The 23760-nt window shown below is 34.6% G+C and overlaps 1 protein-coding gene across 5 annotated transcripts in view; it reads left to right on the forward strand.

The window, feature by feature from the left end:
* LOC138701580 (protein TFG-like) overlaps positions 1–18722 on the forward strand; it is a 68861-nt gene extending 50139 nt beyond the window's left edge. For all 5 annotated transcript variants that reach the window (XM_069828613.1, XM_069828609.1, XM_069828611.1 and 2 more), the window contains exon 8: positions 2476–18722. In XM_069828613.1, the coding sequence (XP_069684714.1) occupies positions 2476–2728 (253 nt within the window). In that variant the 3' untranslated portion in view covers positions 2729–18722. The remainder of the gene's footprint in view (positions 1–2475) is intronic.
* The last annotated feature ends 5038 nt before the right edge of the window (positions 18723–23760 follow it).

A 23760-nucleotide genomic window follows, 5' to 3' on the forward strand; every position in this document is an offset into this window, starting at 1 on the left:
TTTTCCCATACTGAAGCCAAACTCCTCTTCTTCCAATTGTTCTTCCATCTTAGAATATACACGTCGATTTAGTATTTGCAAGAGAATCTTTGTCGAGTGCGATGTTAGAGAGATAGTCCTGAACCCCTTACATTTCTTGGGGTTATTTTACTTCACTATTGGAATCAACACTGTCTCCGTAAAATCTTCAGGCCATTTGCCTTTCTCATATATTTCGTTGCATAATGATAGTGTATATTAAATCATATCTTCCTTTTATCTCTAGATCCTCTATTTCTTCACATTTCTCTTTCATCCAGTCTTCATTTTGCTTTATCACTTTCTCTTCTTAGTTCGTTGTTTAGTTTCCTGTAGTTATTTCTACATTCTTCTGTATTGGTGTTTTTTCCACTTTCTCCTCTCCTCCATCTTCTCCAACATTTTCCATATGACCCAAAGTTTTCAAGAATGACTAAAGGCAAATGTCCATGCATAATTCTCAAGCAATGTCAATCCAGAAAGAAAAAGAAGAAAACTTAGCAAACCCCTGAAATTACAGACAAAATCTGCTTGGAGACTGAAACAGACCACTAGCCGTACACTCGTGAAAGGCTATTATTATTATTATTATTATTATCATCATCATCATCATCATCATCATCATCATCATCATTATTATTATTATTATTATTATTATTATTATTATTATTATTATTATTATTATAGAGTCCGACTAGTCCATACTCCTCTAATCCGAAATTCTGGATAATCCGGACATGAAAAAGGAGAGAGAACGAAAAAAGAGTGTTCGTACTGAAAATCAATTTAATGCTACATATTTATAAACTCAAAATGTACAATACATAGTACAACTTGCTTTATCATTAGTGAACGAATTAGTCCTTGTTTTCTATATTATTATGATAAATTGGTAATCTGTCAGCTTCTTCTGACGAGCAGATAATAACCACTGGTGACCTTGAAACTGAACAAAGCTGTGAACAGAACATGAAGGATGAGGGACTGCATCATTCAAGCTCTCTCCCAAGAATATATGCCAGACCTTCTGACTTTTTTTTTCCATGGAAGTACAGAAAAAAATTAAAAAAATCAGTTTTTGATATAACATCATACTTCCTGTTGCCAGGTGAATAAACGTATGTGATGGTGTAATTTCTCACTCACATTCATCAAGTTGTTGAAGAAATACTAACAGGTTAGCATTGAAATGAAGAAGTAACACAACTATTGGAAAATCATGTTAACTGTGGTGTTTATTATTATTATTATTATTATTATTATTATTATTATTATTATTATTATTAGTTCCAATTTCATTTCATATTCCATATAAAGTTGTTGTAGGTAACATCTTCTTTTCGGCTTTTGTCTTTATCCAAGTTTCTTCAGTGGAATGGCATACCCCCCACACCCCTCTGCTTCTTCGCTTGTCATTAAAAGAAGTTTGTTTCCTCAGAAAGGAAGAAAATCTAATTGTTTCACTATAAAACTATGCATTGTAAAATAATTCTAATTCTTAAAGAGAAGGTAAGATAGTATAGAAATTTGTTAGTCATTTCTTACTGATTCATGCTTACATTATGTATTATTTATTATTATTATTATTATTATTATTATTATTATTATTATTATTATTATTATTATTATATTGCAAAGCAGGCAACATATTTGCAACCAAGACCTCTTCAAGTGATATCTCTATCCAGTGTTTTTGCTTCAGTAAAGTCTCATTTTATAAACCTATGGATCAACAGTTGGCTCTCTTCTGACAATGTTACAGTCCGTACAAGAGGAACCAAATGACCTGGAAATGTACAAAAACTTGCCCAAACATGTTCAAACATTTTTAACAGGAGCCAGAACAGGTCACATTGTCACACAATTGTACCTACACCGATTTCACATTTCTGATAATCCTACTTGTCTGTGGTGTAATAATCATGATGAAGATCTGGAACACATTCTTCTATACTGTCCATCCATAAACCACAAAAGAAGTAAATTAAAATCATCAGTACCAGTTGCAGAAGACACAGCCCTGCAGTATATATTGACTACACCCCACCTCTGGCTACTAGCAACAGGCATCTATAATGAACACCGATCAAAATACCCCTCATTTCTCGTGAAAAACAACAACTGAATAGACTACAGTGGGCTATAGTGGACTTTATGTTGTCAGCAAACAGCTGGATACATTAAGAAGATTTATTATTATTATTATTATTAATATTATTATTATTATATTATTATTATTATTATTATTATTATTATTATTATTATTATTATTATTATTCGGGAAAGAGAGAAATGTAATACAGTATGTTCAACTATTTTTTTCTATAATTAACATCTATTGTTACTATAGTGGACTTCATGTTGTCAGCAAACAGCTGGATACATTAAGAAGATTGATTGATGCTTACAAAAAAGATAAGTAGAAATCATTAATTCTGTTCTATTGTATGATTGCAGATATCCTCCTGGAACCCAGAAAGGTGGCACTTCTCCTGCGAATTATCGACCTAGCAACCCATCTCAGCCTACTCAACCACAGAACTACTCCCAGGACTACAATCCACAGCAAAGTGGCTTTGTACCTCCACGATTTCCTGGGGCAGGCATGCCAACTTCACAACAACCCCAGCCACAACCACCTACATCTGGCAACCCCTACAGCAAGGGTGCTTCTTATAGTCGACCTCCATCACAACCAGGCTATCAGTGAGAGTCTGTTACGTTATAATAACAGAGTGTCTTTTCTTAACATTAAACAATTATGAAAAGTTGAGGCTGCTTGTAGTATGTTTATGAACTCTTATTTCATTCAAATATCTCTTGTATGATGGAATTATTTTGTGATCGAATTTTACTGCTCTGTTTTATTTTATTTTATGTGGTAGAAGGCAAACAGTATTGTCACTCAGTGACAGTAGTTGTGTTTGTTGTAGAAGTTTAAGAACATTCATAATTATGTGACACATGTCAGATTTTTGTTACGTTTCTTTGATAAGGCTGCATGAAAAGATTGGTAGATACAAAGAAATATGACTGTTCTTCGGGAGGGAGCACACTGCAGGGGCACAGCAAATCTTATCAAAGAATCTTCAACATATTTTAATATTAAACACATATTCACATTAGAGAAAAGAAATGCATTGCCTTTTGATTAAGCTACAACTATCAAACTCATTTTTCTGCTGTTCTATAAAATATTACAGTTGATGAACAGAAATAATGAGTTCCTGATAAAGATGCGCCTAAAAGAATGAGAAATGAAGACAATTGAATAGTCCTTAACTCCTGTTTGTCTGTGCCATGGTAGGACAAGCACGAAAGATATTTCACAGTATTCCTGACACTGTTTGTGTGAAATATCAGCTGTTTTATGTAAAACATTGCAGATGAATGCTGTCTACTTGGATATTATAGACAGAGTGTGTGAATTATGTGTCAAGTTTACAGAGTGACTAATAATGTAATTCTTCAATACAGAGTATGTTGTTGGCTTACTTCTTAAATCTCATAATTCTGCTTGAGGAAAGTGTACAGAAGAACAAAAATATCTTATTCTTTTATACTTAACAACAGTTACACATTTGTATAAGTATAACAATATTTGTAGACTTACGAGGTTTTATCAGCAGACGCACATTGAAAATATACATAGATTTCACCTATAATCCAACATTCGGGAAAAATTGGACTTCCAAGGTCTTAGAAGTAAGCCAACGATTTGCTGTTGGCAGCAAAGTTTATGTTCTCTGCATGTGTGATGTGCTCATTTGACATCATTCTCCCCAAACAGATCAGCCATAGCCAAAGAATATAGAGAGAACATACTGTAATTTTTTATATTATTAACAAACAGTATAGTTCTGAAACTTACAAAAGAGCTTCAAACTTTAATACGAATTTATCTCCACATAAAGCAAAAGTTATACCATTTCGAGGACAGGAACTTATTAGAAGTAAAATTTGAATTGAACAGAACAGATTAATTCATTAATTCATCTAGGCTACATGGTATCATTTATAAAGTAAAGAGATAAGGTGCTAAAAATATTAATTTATCATAATCACAGGAATAATCTACCTTGTTTTTTGATCCTCACTAGTTAAAAAACACACTCCCATTGGCAGGGCAGATCAAACGGAGATACCAAAGACAGTCAAGCAAAATATGTGACAGAAACGGGACATTCATTTTCAATGTATAACAACAGATTCAGCCACCGCATTGGCTAGAACATGGAATTATATTTATATATTAAAAAAACTGGAATTATAATTCTGTGGACCTAGGTTCGATCCCCTGCATACCTCTGATTTTTAACTTGTGTTCGGCAAGCTCCTGAAAAGGTTTTCTGGCCTCACACACAATATGTGTCCATCCAGGACTACCCTCAATAGCATCAGTGGATCCTCCACTAGTTGTTAAATCTTGATAAACTTGACTTTTCACTAATGGCTGGTTTCATCAACCTTTGTTATCATTATGTCTCGTTAAATGATTTAATGACACATTAGTTTTTGTGTTTCACCAAGCATCGTTATTGCTAACGCATCTCTAAACTCATTGTTAATTTATTAGGATCTATTCGTCACATTAGAACATTAACAATGCAACAACATGCCAGACATATTCGATGCTAAAATTCATTTAGATCTGCAACATAATGGCGAACTTATATGTGATAATAACACTCGGAATAATGATTTTGAAGATTTAAGTGATAAAGAATTTTACAAAAGCTACACATTAAGGAAACAAATAGTAAGAATGATTATAAAAGAAACTGAATATAGGTTAGAATACAACAGATAGCCTCTTCAATGGATTCTTCTCACTTTAAGATTTTATGTTACGAGAAGTTTTGAAATAGTAATTGGTGATATGAACGGGGTGTCAAAAGCTCTATTGTCTAGATATGTGAATAAAGTATTAGACGTACTATCAACATTACGACCACAATACAGTCACTTTTATAATAGGCCTATAGCTAAATTTCCTGTTGTCATTGACAACGATAGATTGTGTACATGTTCCAATCATATCTCTTGACAGGAATATAGGAAAAAGATTCTGCAATAGAAGATGCTTTTTTTCATTCAATATTCAAACAATTTCATATGAAAAACTCCGCATAGAGATATTGTTGCTAAACTAGCACTGAGGTAGTTTCCTTCGTAATCCGCTTAGGTACCTTGCACATACGAATGTGTGTTGGTTAGTTTGGTTTTTGTTATGCCTTGCATATACAATCAACTGCATCTCCACGAAAATCCCTTATAAATTCAACGATTTTCACTTCCGAAATCGCCAGAACTATCTCAGCACTAATTTTGCCGAAATTGTAAATAGATGAGCAAGGTCAGTACACGATAGCACAACATTCCAAAGATGTCTTTTTAAATGGGAAAGGTGCAAAGAGGTTTACTTTTAGAACACAATGGATACCCTTTAAAATCCAATTTAATGACACCTCTCCTGAATCCTGCCACACAAGCATGGCAGAGTTGTTAAAGAGTACAAAAATCTGCATGAAATATAGTGTAAAGTAGTATGCAAGAAAGTGCCAAGCCACATTTTTACACTTTTGATACAAGGCAAGTTGAATGTTTGATCAAATCCTCAAATCACAGGAAAAGTTAAATTTTGATTCTACAAGTATAATGAGTTTTCTTGGTATATTTTTAATTAAAATGCGAAATATATTGTACATATTTTTTTTATTATTTTATATTACAAATTTATATTTATGTGTATATTGTTCTGTGGCTTGACACCATTTTGCCAAAAGAATTACTAATTATATAGTGTGAAGTTTTATTGACATTAGAAATGTTATATTTTCAACTATTATTTACCATTTTTAAGACAAAGAAACTTTATATTAATTTCGTTACTTCACAAAAGAGAAACAATAACCTAAAATATAGGATATTTCAAAAGTCAATTCAAACGTTAAGCCCCTATAAATATTATAATACTTGACATAAGGGAAAACCAAAAACATCACAGTGTTGAGCAAACAACGGGGTTTACAAAACACTGAGAAGATGTCCGCCGTTCTCTTCTTCAATGTACAGCATTCTGTCTGCGACACCATGCACAGCATTTTGCAGATAATGTCTTGGAATATTGGCAATTTCTTGTGAGATGGCATCTTTCAGTTGCAGTAAGGTTGTTGGATGTGTCAGGAAAACTTGTTCTTTAAGGTAACCCCACAACCAAAAGTGGCCGGATTGAAATCTGGAGATCGCGGAGGCCACATTGTTTGGAAAGAGCTTACTGATGACTTTTGTCGGAAAACGAACCTCAATTACACGTGTTAACTCCACCATTAATTTTTTTAGTAGGTTATTTTACGACGCTTTATCATCTTAGGTTATTTAGCGTCTGAATGAAATGAAGGTGATAATGCCGCTGAAATGAGTCCGAAGTCCAGCACCAAAAGTTACCCAGCATTTGCTCATATTGGGTTGAGGGAAAACCCAGGAAAAACTTAAACCAGGTAACTTTCCCCGACTGGGAATCGAACCCGGGTCACCTGGTTTCCCGGCCAGATGCGCTAACCGTTACTCCCTCCAGAGGTGTGGGCAATAATGGAATAAAACGACTTACAGTAAACAGGGAGCGCTACTACAGCTTGTTACAGATCTTCGTCATCCCTAGACTGAGGAATCACGATATGGAAAACATAATCTTCATGCAAAATGGCGCTCCACCCCACATCTTTATCTTTACAAAACAATTAATTACGCAGAAGTTTGGCGATCGTGTCTTCAGTAGGCACTTTCCAACAGTGTGGCCTCCGCCATCTCCAGATTTCAATTCGGCTGACTTTTGGTTGTGGGGTTAACTTAAAGAACGAGTTTTCCTGACACATCCAAGACATTATCTGCAAAATGCTGTGCCTAGTGTCGCAGACAATGCTGTACGTTGAACAAGAGAACGGCGAACATCTTCCCAATGTTTTGTAAACCCCATTGTTTGCTCAACACTGTGATGTTTTTATTTTTTTCCCTATCTCAAATATTATAATATTTATAGCGGTTTAATGTTTAAACTGGCTTTTGAAATACCCTATACGTCTTCCACATCATATTCCCCATCATCAGATATCAAGTTGAGGTAAAAGCCATGGTGGATTGGGAGGATATATTCCATTAGCTTCATTAATCTGTAAGTTTGATTTTCTTTATTTTCACAGGTCCCACATTTTTCTGTCTACAATCATGGTATTTGCGTTCCCTTTCTTCCAAGAAATCTCTTCAAACTCCATATTCATTCTGCTGCTGTTCATTCGTCCGTCAGTGCTCATAAATGATTTTTTTCCAAACTCTCATTGACCTTCCATTAATTTTAACTCTGAAAATGAAAGTATATTGTTTATAGCAATTTTCTGGGGAATTCTTCTTGTATCTTCTTCTTACATGACCGACCTCAATACTGCCGAAGAGATAAGTATTTTGCTTATCAAAGTCTCCTAAATCCCAGAATCCATTGAACACTTTTTTAATTGTACCTGCATCTAAATCAAAGCATCTTAAACTATACTTGCACATTTCTCCTACTGTTGTTGAAGCGACAGGTTTACCTGCTGTTGAAATATATTCACGACCTTCATTTCTTTGTTATTTATTTCGATTAACCTCCTTCATATTTTGCACCCTCTTCTTCAATGTAGGTTGTTTTCAGGACTATTGAATGAAGATCTGCTATGAGCTGACTCTTTTTCTTCTTCTCTTGGCAAAATAGGCCTATTATCATCTTGAAGGAAATGTATTACTGATATAATTGAAACAATATTTTAATAATGAATTTTTCTTCCAGTAATAAAATACCGTATTATAAAAGTCAAATTAGTTCACATGTTTATACCATTCAGAAATCTACTTGATGGTAATTCAATAATATGGTAATGCACTCATATAAATATTAAATATTTAGGACAAGAGAATACCAAGCAACATATTGCAAAAATGTAAGGCAAGAAAATGCCAAGCAACAATTTTAAATTTAAGAATATCTTGACTCGCATAAGGTAATAAAAGGAACAAAACGTTAGACATTAATGGACTGTATCATCACTTTAAATAAATAATGAAAAAGCAATTAGAAACATGTTTTTTGAATTGAAATGCATACTTTGTCCAACCAACACATCTACATTTAACACTCTGAGGGCAACACTTAACTGTATTTCAGTTTTTGATGTTGATTCTTCTTCAGAAAGTGGCAAATATTCAGAATCAGAGCTGGAATCACTGCCTTCATCATTTGATTCATTAGAAAACTTCAGCTTCCTCCTGTGCACCATTCTCTCCAAACTATCTTTGTTGCTTGACACTGTCTTGCATTTATACAAGATGTAAGAAGTTTTAGGGCAAGAACATAACACGGATAATAGAGCTATCTGTTAGGTTTTCTGCAGAAACTCTTGACACCATAATTTTAAATATATTATTTCCCATTAGATGGCATGATTAGTTCAATTTGGCCAAAAATGTGGCTTGGCACTTTCTTGCCGGGACCCCCTCAATTTATGGAAGAGGAAATTTCCCGTCCTAAAGTTAGGCCTAAGAACAACTGCTGAGAAAGTTTTGTATATACGTAATTGTGGCATCAATTTTGAAGCTATCCACCTTATCATCTGCAAAATTCTTCTTAGATTTCCTTTTAGAGTTATAATTTAACTGCTCTACTTTCCTCCTATTTACGTTTGGAAAACTATTTAATTCTTTTTCATATGTTATCCAAATCTCTTTTTTTTTTTTTATGTTATTCCATCTGTTTTTTTTTTATTACGGTATTACAACATACTGTATATAGGATACATTTAGATATTCTTAAAATTACTGCCTCTTAACCAGTTTGCCTGTCATTGTTTCATCATGTCAAACAAAGCAAAGTCGGCTGTGATCATATGTAAGCAATGAAATTCACGATTTCGAAGCCATGGTCATATAAGAAATAAAACATGCAAGATACAAGTACGAAATCCCCACACTAGTAAACACCTGTTCATTTTAAAGAAACGAGGCTTGGTGAAATAGTCAACTTTTAAAGATCTCGTTAAAATTAAACAACCCATTTGTTGACAAATCGTTTCTGCTGATTTAAAGAAGCTTGGTGAGACTGGCCATAAGTCTTACAGTCTTCTGAGAGGCAATTTGCTATTCAGTTCCAAATCAAAGGAAGTCCTTGATAGTGCAGTTTCTTCTCTGTACTAAAATGTGACTTTGCCAACTATTACTTTTGACTAGCTCTGACATCAGGTTCATTGAAAAGACTCATGATTTCCCGGTCTTTTCGAATTCTCCATTGGCCATTTTCCTGTGGGCATCTTTATTTGATTGTGATATTAATATGCTCGTGACTTTTGTACAACCTATGTATATTGATAACTGAGCTATATCTGTTCACAGAGTAATTGGCTATTGGCCAAATGGAATAAGTTTGATCCTGATAAGAGATAAGACTTCTGTTTTGCTTAAAATACAGAACAACATGCGGCTACTTAGCCTCTTTTGAAATGAATATTTTAAAATGTTCTCTGGATTTGAAGGTGACCAGTGTAATGTAAACATTGAACTCTCTTTTATACTGAGGCATGTAAACATGAGATCTGTATTTTCTTGTGTCTTTAAAAACGAGAGCTCAAGATAGGAAAATCATTACTTTATATTATTGTATATGCATGCTAAATTAGCAAATTATATTATTGTATATGCATGCTAAATTAGCACAGGTAAAGATTACAGAAAAGCAGGCTATGCCCTAATGTGACCGACATATTCATGCTAATCTTTTTAATCATGTGGGGGCATATAATGGCCTTTTTTGTTTACAGCTGTGACCACCGTCTTGTCCTCCTTCATATTTAAAGTATTGTGAAGTACTACACTTGTATACTTCCTGTATCAAATTTGTGTTAAAATTAATTGAAAATGCTCAGTTATAAAAATAATATCAAAATAAACAGATCGTGATGTCTTATGGAAACTTAAGAAATAATGATACACAGAATGTCCTGTTATTATGTACCTTAAACATGGCGTCGTATTATACTCGTACATTTGAAAACAAAAAAAAAGGCTAATTGCCTATACAACTTAGTTGCAGAGATATGACAGAAGGTATCAATGAAAGATGTCATTCCTAACTACATAAATATTTATTGCCGCAGTTTGTTGTATCATAACAGCTTAACAGCTGTTCATTACACCATTACAATCACAGCATAAGCATGCTCGTCTCTGCTACAAACTCTTTGATTTTGAAGAAGAGAGAAGAGGTCCAAATCCTAGCACATACCTCCTCAATTGAGTGCCATAAGTGGTCTCTAGTGGGATGTCTTCCAGCATACACCAGACCTTTAATATGACCGAATAACAAAAAATTACAAGATATGAGACCAGGTGATCTTGCCAGCCACGGAACAGGTCCATTCTTCTCAGTCCATGTTCTGAAAATTTAATGTTCAAAGGTTTGGGATAATGTGCAGTGTATATATGGGCAGCAGCATATGGATTCAATCGTACCTCCTCAAAATAAAACTAGTGTCAATATGTCCGCTTTCGAATTCTCATTGTCTTATATTGTGAGGAAGTTTGTAACTAAAACTTTTAGATAATTAGTTCATGTGACATTTTTTGTTTGTTTACAGTTGTATAACGCGATGCCCATGTTTAAGGTACATAATAACGGGACACCTGTATTTATGATAAAATCCAAGGGACAGTGTTGTTAGCCAAGCTACCCTACAGTGGCTCTTTTCATTAGGGACGAGGCATGATATGAGATATAGAGACAGTGTCTACCCAACTTTGTGTTTATAATAATTAAAATTCTAAGCTATATTAATATTTGGAGTTACTAAAGTTACTGGTTACATCGATCAGTCAACATGACTTCATTATTGTAAGACAGCTTGCTTTCTGGTCCCACACCGTTATGTTAAAGTAAAGTGGTCTCTCATTGCCTGGACCTGTTGTAAGGAGACACTACTTGAGATGTCTCTTCGTGTCTTTGATTCTGCCATTCAGCTGGCTTGGGGCATATGAACCAAGTAACATGTGCATGCGTAGCACAACTCGCCATCAAACTTCTTCTGAATGCTGTGAGACATTCCAATATTGTCTCAGTTCTCTTACGCCCTAGCGTAGCTGGTAGGTAACAATGTAGCAATGAACGCTTAATTTCTAGCACGCCAAGCATTAATGTTATGGTGGATTATTAGTTATCAGTTATTTTATAAAATGTGTGATCAAAGCAATTCTGATTCAATTGACTTTTTATTGAATACAGGTTTCTCGTTCTTATCTTATGAACAAAAGTGCGACATGAAAAATCAATAACCTACTCCCAATTTCAATATAATTCAGGGTGGTAATTTGAACAGGAAATTCAAAACACAGTGATTTCAAAATACAAGTGGTTGACCGACCGGTGGCACAAATAGAAATTAATTGTATTGTTTTGTTTGTGTTATGTTTGGAGGTGAATCTGAGTGGAGTAAAGATGGCATCTCAACAATAAAAAATTTTGTATGTAAAGCGTGTAGGCATCAATTTTCACAAAAACATTTAAAGAACAGTGAAAGTTATCATATGTTAAGTCGAAGTCGAATTGAACATGCTCTGTCAAAAAGTTTGCGTCTTGCTGCTATTCAGCACAATGAAAAAGTTGTTAATAACAGAAACAGTCTAGGTCGCCTTATCCAAGCAATTACTTAGGTAAACAAGAAATCCCACTACGTGGTCATCGTGAAGACAAAGATTCAGCAAACGGGGAATTATTTAGATTTCTAGATTTACTAGCTGAAAAGAACAAAATCTAAAAGATCATTTGCACTCCAACTCCAGTTTCAGAGGTACTTCTAGCGACATACAGAATGACTTGGTAGAGTGCATAACTGCTACAGTAGTCCTACACTGTTGTAAGCAAGCAAAACTGTTAAATGACAGTATTGAGTATAAGACGGAAGATTTCACCAAACTGTGTATTCTCACATATGAAATTTTAGATTCATTGATTGTTCAAAAGAAAAATAGATTTCAATATTTTGAAGAAATAAGTTTAGTGGAACTGTTGTGAAAAAAAGTTTGGTGACTATAAATTAAGTTTTCCTCACAGTAAAGTTGCAAAATTATTGCCATTGTATCCATTATTCAAAGACGAGGAACTGAAAAATTAAGTATTATCTATTGTGATTCTGAGAAATATTTGTCACCTCATAACCTTCTGAAATTCATTCACTAGAATGACTTAAAAGATATTTACGAACAAGTGACAAAAGTTTCTGCATTTAATCTTGTGTTTGCCTGCAACAACTGCTTCAAGTGAATTTAGTATGAGTGCTCTTAAACAGGTTAAAACATTTTTATGAAATTCTATGACCAATGACTGACTATCGTGCTTATCTTTCTTGGCCATTGAGAAGACACTACTGTCCAAGATGTCAAAGGATCCAAAGTTCAAAGATAAAATTATTGATATTTTTGCAGAGAAGAAATCCTATCATATTGAGTTAAAATACAAGTATTTAGGCGAGTGCCATAGTTAAAAATTTGTTTTTTGCAATATATACGTTAGAGTTGCAGAACAATATGCATTTAAGTAATTATATGTTGCATGCAATTTAATTATATTAAGAAATTATGGGAATTAAAAATGTTTGGATGTCTACCCTTGTTATAAATGTACATTTCGCTACTGTTATTCATGACAGGCGATAAGAGAGTGCATTCATTTTTATTGGTCGAGTAGGTCTCGTGATGCCAGCGCCATTATGCTGCTAAAATTGTACAGTAGCACTCTTAAGTGTTTTGACAGTAATGTTTTTCAAAAGTGGTTTATTCACACCATTGTTTTGCCTCTTGTACAATAAGTAACAAACTATGAACGACATGACATAAACAAAATAATAACACTCCTGGGAATAGTGTGTATGTCAAAAAAAGAAATTGAGAAATCCAGAGCTCATAAGTACAATAACCTTTCGTACAGAAAAAGAAAATTAAACGTGCTTTTCTGAGTGTGGCAATTAATATTTTGTTGCATAACCTTGTGCATATATCACAGTGTCACATCTCACAGGCATAGAAGCAATAAGGGTTGTAATTTTATCGTAAGGAATTTTTTCCCATTTACAATTCAAAATGTTAAAAAACTTCACTGTATTTGTAAACTCTCTTGTTCTAACATATCTGTTAAGCAGTTCCCAGACATGTTCCATTAGGTTCAAGACCGGACTTTGACTTGACTATGGGAGAATGTTTATCTTTCTCGTCTACTACATATTGAGAACGATGTTTCAGAACATTATCATGTTGGAAACACCATTTTCGGGGCACATTTTTTCTAGCATATGCTTGTCCAATATCTCCTTGTAGTCAGGCCCCTTCATTATATCCTCTATGCGCACTAAAGGATCTACACTCTTAGTGAAGAAACATCCCCATACCATGACGTTTGGATTGAATCTTTCACCTCTAGGTCTACGAACATATTGAATACCATCAGATGATATCAAATTAAATTTACTTTTGTCGCTCCATAATACCCTTGATCACTCCTGCACTGTCCAGTTACTGTGTTCCTTTGCAAAGCCAAGTCTCTTCTTTCTATTTCGTGAACTTATGTTTCTTACAAGGGCAGTGACTTACCAAATCCTGCTCTTTTAATCTATGTTTTACAGTAGATACATGAATGTCTATTCCACAATTCTCTCTCATATCAGCATTGATTTGCCATTCTGTCTTCTGAGGATCTGCTACTGATTGCCTTCTGATTATCCTATCTATATTCTTCGTTGTTTTTCTAGGTCGACCTTGTCGTGGTTTGTTGTGCACATGACCTCAAACTCGGTAAAGTTTGTTCCAGACAGATACCAGTTGTGTAGATAGTTGAAAATTACGACCAACCTCTATCTGAGATTTCTTCTTCTGCAAAGCACATATAACTAGCTTCCTGAATTGTACAGAGTATTCTTTATGTTGAGGTGGTGCCATAATACTTCGTTAATGATTCACGACTAGTCTGCAATACATACGAATTCACAATTGAAAAGAAAGACGTAAACAGTTTATGTCAAAAGACTTTCGAACAGTCATTGCTATGTTATTTCCCCATTTAAAAGACACTTACCTAGACTTGTGGACTCTGCTGTGTTGTAGTGAACACTATGACTCACCTGCACCCTTGTATAATATACTTTCTATTCTATTCCATTCTATATGCTACCTTCATTAGAGGTCGAACACATTTTGTCTAAAGACTTATGTGTGCTACTGTATACATGGTATTAGATACGTTTTCTGTGCTATTATGGAGCTTTCTAATATAAAATGTATGCTCGCTCATAGCAGCTATGAAGAAGATGACCTATATTTTAGGATCCATCACACAGCCTAACTATGAGGAAGTAAAAACTCCTGCAGAAATTAGTTATCCTGTGATAAGCCTGAATTAAATGAATTGAATTACTTGTACAATATATTCATTTAGTGTTTGCCCAAGGGCAGGTCTTTCACTGCAACCCAGCTTTCTCCAATCTTTCCTATTTTCTGCCTTCGTCTTTGTTTCCTCATATGATCCATATCTCTTAATGTCGTCTATCACCTGATATCTTCTTTTGCCCCTTGAACTTTTTTCTCTCACCATTCCTTCTAGTGCATCCTTCAGTAGCAGTTTCTTCTCAGCTAGTGACCCAACCAATTCCTTTTCCTCCTCCTGATCAGTTTCAGCATCACTCTTTCTTCACCCACTCTTTCCAACACAGCTTCATTTTGTTATTCTGTCTGTCCACTTCACACATTCCATTCTTCTCCATATCCGCATTTCAAATGCTCCTCTTCACTTTGTCGTAATGTCCATGTTTCTGCCCCATACAATGCCACACTCCATACAAAGCACTTCACTATCTCTTCCTTAGTTCTTTTTCCAGAGGTCCGCAGAAGATGCTCCGTTTTCTATTAAAAGCTTTCTTGGTCATTGCTATCCTTTTGACTTCCTGGCAGCAGCTCATGTTACTGCTTACAGTACACCCCAAATATTTGAAGCTGTCCTCTTGCTCTACTGCCTCATTTAGAATTCCCAAGCTTATCTTCTGTATTTTTCTTCCTATGACCATGCTCTTCGTTTTATTTGCATTTATCTTCATCCCATACTGCTCATAGCTGTCATTTAGCTCCAGTAGCATATCCTTTAGTATCATTTCCTGTTCTACTAACAGTACAATGCATGTAGTTGTATAATTCAAAGCATCCAGTAAACATTGGAAGCATATTGTTCAATAAGTCTATCTGCTGTGGGATCAAAACACGTATCTATGAAACATTTACAAGGTTCACAAACATCCAACATTTCAGGGAAAACTCTCGGGTTTTCTGTTCTGAGGAATAATTTAAATTTGTTATTGAAATGGAAAAAATTTTTTTGTAAAGTTCCTTCCAACTGTTTGTGTACAGGATGTAAATTTGAAATAGGTCTAGTTATATTTCAAGATGAAACATACTGTACCTCACTGTCACTAACTAAAAAATAAAATTATTGACAAATATATTGTATACAGGTTGAAATTAATTCCATAAAGTGCAAACCGATTCCTTATCTACATTTTTCCGAATGGCTATAATATTACTTTCATGTTTCCGAAAGTCATTCTTCCAAATAGCAGAACTATTAGAAGTAATTAATAAACATAGACTTATTAGTTTTAATATAGAGGGATAAACCTTGAAAAAGCTGTCTACAAACAGCTCGTGATTTTCACTAAAATTGTAAGTTTTATTTCATGTCAAAAATAATTACCTGGCCTTTATTGTTATCTTCCTGCAGATATGTGTCAAATAACAGAAATCTCTCACTATGAAAAATTTTTTAGTGTCTATCGGGAGTCAGAAACAGATCTTCTAGTGATGTCGGATTTGGGGGTTGATCACGTCTTCTCTCCCTTTGAACTGATTTCTTTAAATTTTCCCATTGGGACAAAAAAAGTTATGACACCGGAAGAAACTCGTAATTCATTACAGTTACCCAGGTACGCAACATTTGTGGTGGAAGAAGTTCCGAATGGTCTTGGGCTGCAGGCTTCATATTTTGTTTTACTTGCACTGCCTCTCTCTCTTCTCTATTTGGGTGGAGAAAAAGAATGGCATGATAGTTTGCCATCCTAAGGATGGCACTCTAAGAAGTTACTCATTGCTGAAAGTGATGACTTTTACAGAACATCCCTTTGCTTGAAGTGGCTTGCATTCCCAATAAATTTTTCCTGTCTTTCAAACATTATTTTTAATGCACAAGTGGATATAGGTATAATATCAATTTCATCCCTCCCATTTCTCTGAATTTTTTTCTTTGTTAGTGAATAAGTGAATAAAACAACAATGTTTACCTTGAAATATAAAGTAATTTAAGCATTACTTAATCAAGGTAATGGTTACAGTATCATAAATTCTCATGCAGATAGAATGGTTAACGGAAAAATTTACTTTCGGAAAAATCTGTCAACATTAGGAACAACTGTTCCAGAAAGCTGGTTTTTGGAGAAAGGGATTCGGAAAGAAGTACAATTCGGGAAGGTAGAGGTTAGGAATAATGGTTTCGGAAAAATGATCAGGAATGGTGCAAATCAACTACTAAAACCTATGCAATTAAATCCCTTGCTAGACATTCATTGTCATATAAAACATTTTTCCTACAATTTTAAGTGCATAGGCCTACGTGCTGTGTTAGACAGAATTCTTATAATAATTTAATTACATATGAAAAATCACGTAGGCCTACTTTGTGCTTTTGTAAGTATTCAGCACTTTTTCAGAAACTCTCTCTACATATAATTTATAGAATATAATATTTGCGTACATTTTGTCTTTATTACTGCTGTATGCAATTTTCTTAATTAGGCATTTGTACTGAAAATATGATAATATAAAAATGGTAAATATATGAAATGAAGATCTATGAACAAAGAACAGATAATTACTCAGCTTAAGGTTTGTTTTAATAGTGTTTAGCACTGTTAGCAGTAAGATTTTGTATAGGCCTGATGTTTATATATACGAGAGTCACTCCAAAAGTATGCACAACATTTTTTTTTTATAATTTTTTATTCTACACCTTTGCAATTTATGGAGGTCATAGATACATCCTTCCCGCTTGTATTCAAGTTTAATTTAAGTCGATCCCATGAGTGGCGCCATGATAGCACTCCTTTAAGATGACTGCTGTACTTTACATTCATCAGAAGCAATGTGCTGTTATCGAGTTCCTGTGCTGTGAGAACGGATAGTGGGAAACATTCACAGGAGGTTGAAAAAGGTGTATGGAGATGCAGCTTTCAATCGCAGTATGGTTAGTCGGTGGGCAAGCAGATTATCTGGTGAAAGAGGACACGCCAATATTTGTAATACACCTCACAGCGCCAGACCCTGCTGCATTGCACGAAGTCCTGACAATGTGCAGCGTACTACCAACATGGTTGTGCCTGACAAACTCGTAACAGTGAAAGAATTGTCACTCCAAGTTGGAGTAGGAGAAGTAAGTGTGTGTAGAACATTGAAACAGTTGGGGTCAAAAAAGGTTTGTGCCAGGTGGATTTCCGGATGTTGACAGAAGCCCACAAAGAAATCTGAAAAACAGTGTGCAGCAAACTTTTGGATCAGTATGAGAATGGTGGAGATGTTCTTACAAGAATTGTGACAAGAGATAAAACATGGCTCCACCATTTTGAACTGGAGACAAAGAGACAGACAATGGAGTGGCATTATGCAGATTCACCAAAGAAAGAAAAATTCAAAATTGCGCCTTCAGCAGGAAAAGTTATGACTACTATGTTTTTCGATTCAGAAAGACTCTGAAGATGACGACTCCCTCGACACTGCTAAAGTGTGGCTCAGATGTATTGGTCCAGACTTTTTCCATGCAGGTATACAGGCCCTCATTCCAAGGTGGCATAAGGCAGTTGAGAGGGACGAGGATTATGTGGAAAAATGGCATTTTGTTCTAAAGGATGTATCTACATCCTGTGAAAATAGGAAAGGTGTAGGATAAAAATGTAATTTTTAAATAAATGTTTTGCATTACTTTTGGAGTGACCCTCGTACAATAAGCTTACTGCTTAGTAACGCATTACCAGCATAATTTTCTAGGTACACACCCATTCACAATATTTAAAATGGCAATGACAATTTAAAATACACTGTTAAATAAAAAAATATTAAAAGGATATCTAACTAATTTTCCCTTCGTAAAATGTAGAAGTTATATGTTGATCTTGTGTTATTTTTCGAGCTCAGCCAAAGTATTTCAACACACTAAAATCAGGAAAATCTCTCAAAAAAGTTTCTCAGGTACGAATTATTTTTTCCAGAAGCTCCAATTAGCTGAAATTAAAGGACAGAGCTTTCATTTTCAGATATATAAAATTATAAGCCATAATGCACGTGCTTGAATCTGCCACATCATGGCGGATTTGCAGAGCTTATGCTGCCTTGTCGCCATTGTCTGAATAGAGCCACTGTAAGCGACCCTATACTCTGTCCAAAAGTTTGTGTAGTAAGAGAGTTCGTGTGCTGCAGGATTAAATGATACATTTTGAATGTTTTATTGTACCATAATGCATTGTGGGCTCCCTATCCAAGACTATATATGAATTTATTTTCAACATATGATTGTGAATATGTTTCAATAAACAATTTTTAATGAGTAACTTCTTGTAGTGGAGAGGATTCATGTTTTCATTCAGTCCTGATAATCTTATTTGCTATGTAAGCAATTTTGATTTCATGGGAAATGGGATATACTAATGTGTGAAGAAAGAATGTTCAGATTTTTAATTGCGTATTTAACCCTTCACAACACACATACATTTCTTACCAGCAGCACAGGCATGGAGTATATTTTTACCCCAGCAATTTAGTATCATTTTAATATCGGAAACAGTTATGTGTATGGTTTTTTTTTTTTTTTTTTTTTTTGTATATTTTGTAATTTAAATATTTAATTCTAGCTTCACATTACGAACAGATTAAATTTTTTCAGAATTATTGTCACTAATTAGTTGTAGAAAAAAATTGAATATAAAATTCTCTTACTTAATACTAGTTCAATTGAACATACATTTATTCTGGTTGGTTTAATTTATTACATTATCCAAACTTCACAGAAATACAACCTACTCTGAGAAATTAGACCCAGGTTTACGATTAGAACTTTTTTCACACAGCATAACCAAATGTCTTTACATATGAGCTTTTGACATGTTTGTTAATAGTTTTGCGAACTTTGCTTCTCGGGCAAGTTTCACAAAGACCACTGGCTAATTTTCTTGGGATACCTGTCCCATCTTTAGCCCAAAGGTCTTTGGCATTTTGAAGAGTTCATTTTACGCTCCCAGAAAAATACAAGAGATCTATAATTGCCTTTACTTCTGTTGAATTTGTTGGTGAAACCACGTTTGTGGCTGAATCACCCTCATTGAATGGATATAGATATTTGTGGAATTCACAATAACATGTATAATGTCATCATCAATGACACAAAAGAAATGGTAATTTGGCTTCATGGGCTTTTCCTTTGCTGCCAGGTATAATCCAGGTCACCTACCCTAAGGGTGAAAGCTAACAATTTTTCCCCCATTACTACATATGCTAGTTTCGATACTGACTAATACTACAAAGGGTAGTGATTTTGTTCTCCAGGTATCGATCATTTTCCAGCAGAATGAATACAAGAGTGTCATTATCTAGCTAAATTTATAAGCTTGTACTTACTATTTCGGAAAAAGAAATGAACAGTGGAAGGAGTTCATAATTGTACCTGTCTTTAAAAAGGGGAACAAGGCTAACTGTAGTAACTTTTGAGGAATATCACTGTTGTTGATGTCATACAAAATTTTGTCCAATATTCTTTTGAGAAGATTAACTCCATATGTAGATGAAATTATTGGGGATCATCAGTGTAGTTTTAGTCGTAATAGATCGACTACTGATCAGATTTTTTGTATTTGACAGATATTAGAGACAAAATGGGAGTATAAGGGTACAGCACATCAGTTATTCATAGATTTGAAAAAGGCATATGACTCAGTTAAGGGAGAAATTTTATATAATATTCTTACTGAATTTGGTATTCCCAAGAAACTAGTTTGATTAATTAAAATGTGTTTCAGTGAAATGTACAGCAGGATCTGTATAGGCCAGTTTCTGTCAGGTGCTTTTCCAATTCACTGCGGGCTAAAGCAAGGAGATGCACTATCACCTTTACTTTTTAACTTTGCTCTAGAATATGCCATTAGGAAAGTCCAGGATAACAGAGAGGGTTTAGAATTGAACGGGTTACATCAGCTCCTATTTATGTGGATGATGTGACTATGTTAGGACAAAATCCACAAACTATTACTGAAAACACGGGAATTTTACTTGAAGCAAGTAAAGCGATATGTTTAGAAGTAAATCCTGAAAAGAAAAATATATGATGATTTTTTGTGACCAGAATATTGTACGAAATGGAAATATAAAAATTGGAAGTTCATCCTTCCAAGAAGTGAGAAAATTCAACTATCTTGGAGCAACAGTAACAAATATAATTGATACGTGGGAGGAAATTAAATGCAGAATAAATATGGGAAATTCCTGTTATTATTTGGTTGAGAAGCTTTTATCATCCAGCCTGCTCTAAAAAAAAATTAGAAAGAATTTATAAAACAATTATATTACCGGTTCTTCGGTATGGTTGTGAAACATGGACTCTCGCTTAGAGAAAGGAACAGAGGTTAAGAGTGTCTGAGAATGAGGTGCTTAGGAAAATATTTGGGGCTAAGAGGGTTGAAGTTACAAGAGATGAAGAAAGTTACACAATGCAGAACTGCATGCATTTTATTCTTCACCTGATATAATTACGAACATTAAATTCAGATGGGCGGGGCATGTAGCACGTACGAGTGAATGCAGAAATGCATATACATAGAGTATGTTTGTTGGGAGGCCGAGACGTAGATGGGAGAATAATATTAAACTGGATTTGAGGGAGGTGGAATATGATAAGGACTGATGGCAGGCTTATGTGAGGGCAAAGAGTTTGTAATATATAACTAGAGACACCAACAGCGCTAGTTTCGCGTACAAAATTGAAGCGCTGTTCGGCCGCCATTAAAGGGAGTTGATGCTTCGCCGGGAGTGAGAGCAGTTTATGCTTATTGAGGAATACGAATAAATATAAGTACACTTGAAGGGAAATAATAAGAAAATGGTGAAATACTGCATTGCAAATAATTGTTCGAACACAGCTACTATTGTAGGATGCTCAGGAAAGCATACATATCTTAATATTTGGAAGAATGTTCCAAATGCAGTTCCTCCTTTGAATGTGTTTACAGATTGTCGGAATATTTCTTGGATAAAGTTTTTCCAGAAACACATTAATCAGGTTTATAAGGTTGGTTTCAACAATGTATGTAAGGGTTTGGTGCCATCACATTACAGTGGATTATAATAACAGAGTGCATAAGAAAATCCTCAGACTATATGTCTAAAACTGTTTTGTTTCACAATAAATGAATTAATCATGTAATTTCCGTTTTGTACAGTATGTACTTGTAGTTTTTGGTTGTATTATATGCAAAGAAATTAGTGAAAATATAGCTGATGACCTACTTAGGCCTATTATTACCACTATACTAACTAGGTCTCACTACTACTAGGCCTACTAATTCCACCAAAACTAGGCCTACTATTACCACTACTAGGTCTATTATTACCACTAATACTAGGCCTACTATTACCACTACTACTAGGCCTACTATTACTACAAAAACTAGGACTACTACTACTACTACTACTACTACTACTACTACTACTACTAATACTAGGCCTACTATTACCACTACTACTAGGCCTATTATTACCACTGCTACTAGGCCTACTATTGCCACAAACACTAGACGTACTACTACCACCACTACTACTACACCTACTATTACCACTACTACTACTCCTACTATTACCACTACTAAGTTACTAGGCCTATTATTACCACTACTACTAGGTCTATTATTACCACTATTACTAGGCCTATTATTACCACTATTACTAGGCCTACTATTACCACTACTACTACGCCTAGTAATATTACCAAAACTAGGCATATTATTACCACTGCTACTAGGCCTATTATTACCACTACTACTAGGTCTATTATTACCACTACTACTAGGCCTACTATTACCACTACTATTAGGCCTACTATTACCGCTACTAATTGTATTGAAAAGTCTGAACTGACCTCAAACCTGGTGGTCATTAACTACACAATGAATAGATTGTTTTATGATAAAATTTATTCTCATTATATTTTAAATCAGTTTCCAGAATTTTTATGATCTCATATTTCACCACTAAATATTTTCAAAGCACCATATACCTTCCTCTTTCTTTGCATGAAAGGACTGAAATATAGATCATTTTAAATATTACAGGAAATATCCATTATTGTGTCCTTAAAACAATACTAGTAATACTGAAAATTAATGTTGACATTGCCATTATTCAATATTTCACATACTTATCCCGAGTGTATATGGGTGATTTAATTTATTTTTTAGAATATCGCCAAAGATGAATCATTATAACACTTTAATAAATATAGCGCTCCTCTGCATTCATGTTTATTTCATCACGACTCATCCTTTGTAAAAGATGTTTAAAACAGTGTCTATCACCAGGCTACATCTATGTATTATGGTACTGTTTTCGAATTTCGCGCCGCAAACACTCCCTTTAATGGCGGATGCTAGCCGATTCAATTTGTGACATTTTTCTTGCCTGCCACTCACGGGTATGTGTCTCTAGTAAGTATTACAAACTCTTTGTGTGAGGGCGTCAATGAACATCCGGGTTCCTTAAAAGCCTTAAGGTAGTGATTTTGTAACTGTTATGTTGGCAGCAGAGACAGACGTTTGTACTAGAATTCCATTTGTACTAGATTTCTGAGCCGGTTACTGGAAGCTAGTGAAATTTGAACATAGTAATAATTAATTAATATCAGTATTAATATTAAGTACAACATTCCCCCATAAGGATATACATAAATATACTTGGACTTCTCCAGATGGATTGATACACATTTATTACAGCAGAGTCCGTATAGGTCAGTTTCTATCTGATGCTTTTCCAATTCACTGCGGGCTAAAGCAGGGAGATGCACTATCACCTTTACTTTTTAACTTCGCTTTAGAATATGCCATTAGGAAAGTTCAGGATAACAGGCAGGGTTTGGAATTAAACGGGTTGCATCAGCTTCTTGTCTATGCGGATGACGTGAATATGTTAGGAGAAAATACACAAACGATTAGGGAAAACACGGAAATTTTACTGGAAGCAAGTAAAGCGATCGGTTTGGAAGTAAATCCCGAAAAGACAAGTATATGATTATGTCTCGTGACCAGAATATTGCACGAAATGGAAATATAAAAATTGGAGATTTATCCTTCGAAGAGGTGGAAAAATTCAAATATCTTGGAGCAACAGTAACAAATATAAATGACACTCGGGAGGAAATTAAACGCAGAATAAATATGGGAAATGCGTGTTATTATTCGGTTGAGAAGCTCTTATCATCCAGTCTGCTGTCCAAAAATCTGAAAGTTAGAATTTATAAAACAGTTATATTACCAATTCTTCTTTATGGTTGTGAAACTTGGACTCTCACTCTGAGAGAGGAACATAGGTTAAGGGTGTTTGAGAATAAGG

Source organism: Periplaneta americana, chromosome 6, assembly GCF_040183065.1.
Source record: "Periplaneta americana isolate PAMFEO1 chromosome 6, P.americana_PAMFEO1_priV1, whole genome shotgun sequence".
Taxonomy (NCBI): domain Eukaryota; kingdom Metazoa; phylum Arthropoda; class Insecta; order Blattodea; family Blattidae; genus Periplaneta; species Periplaneta americana.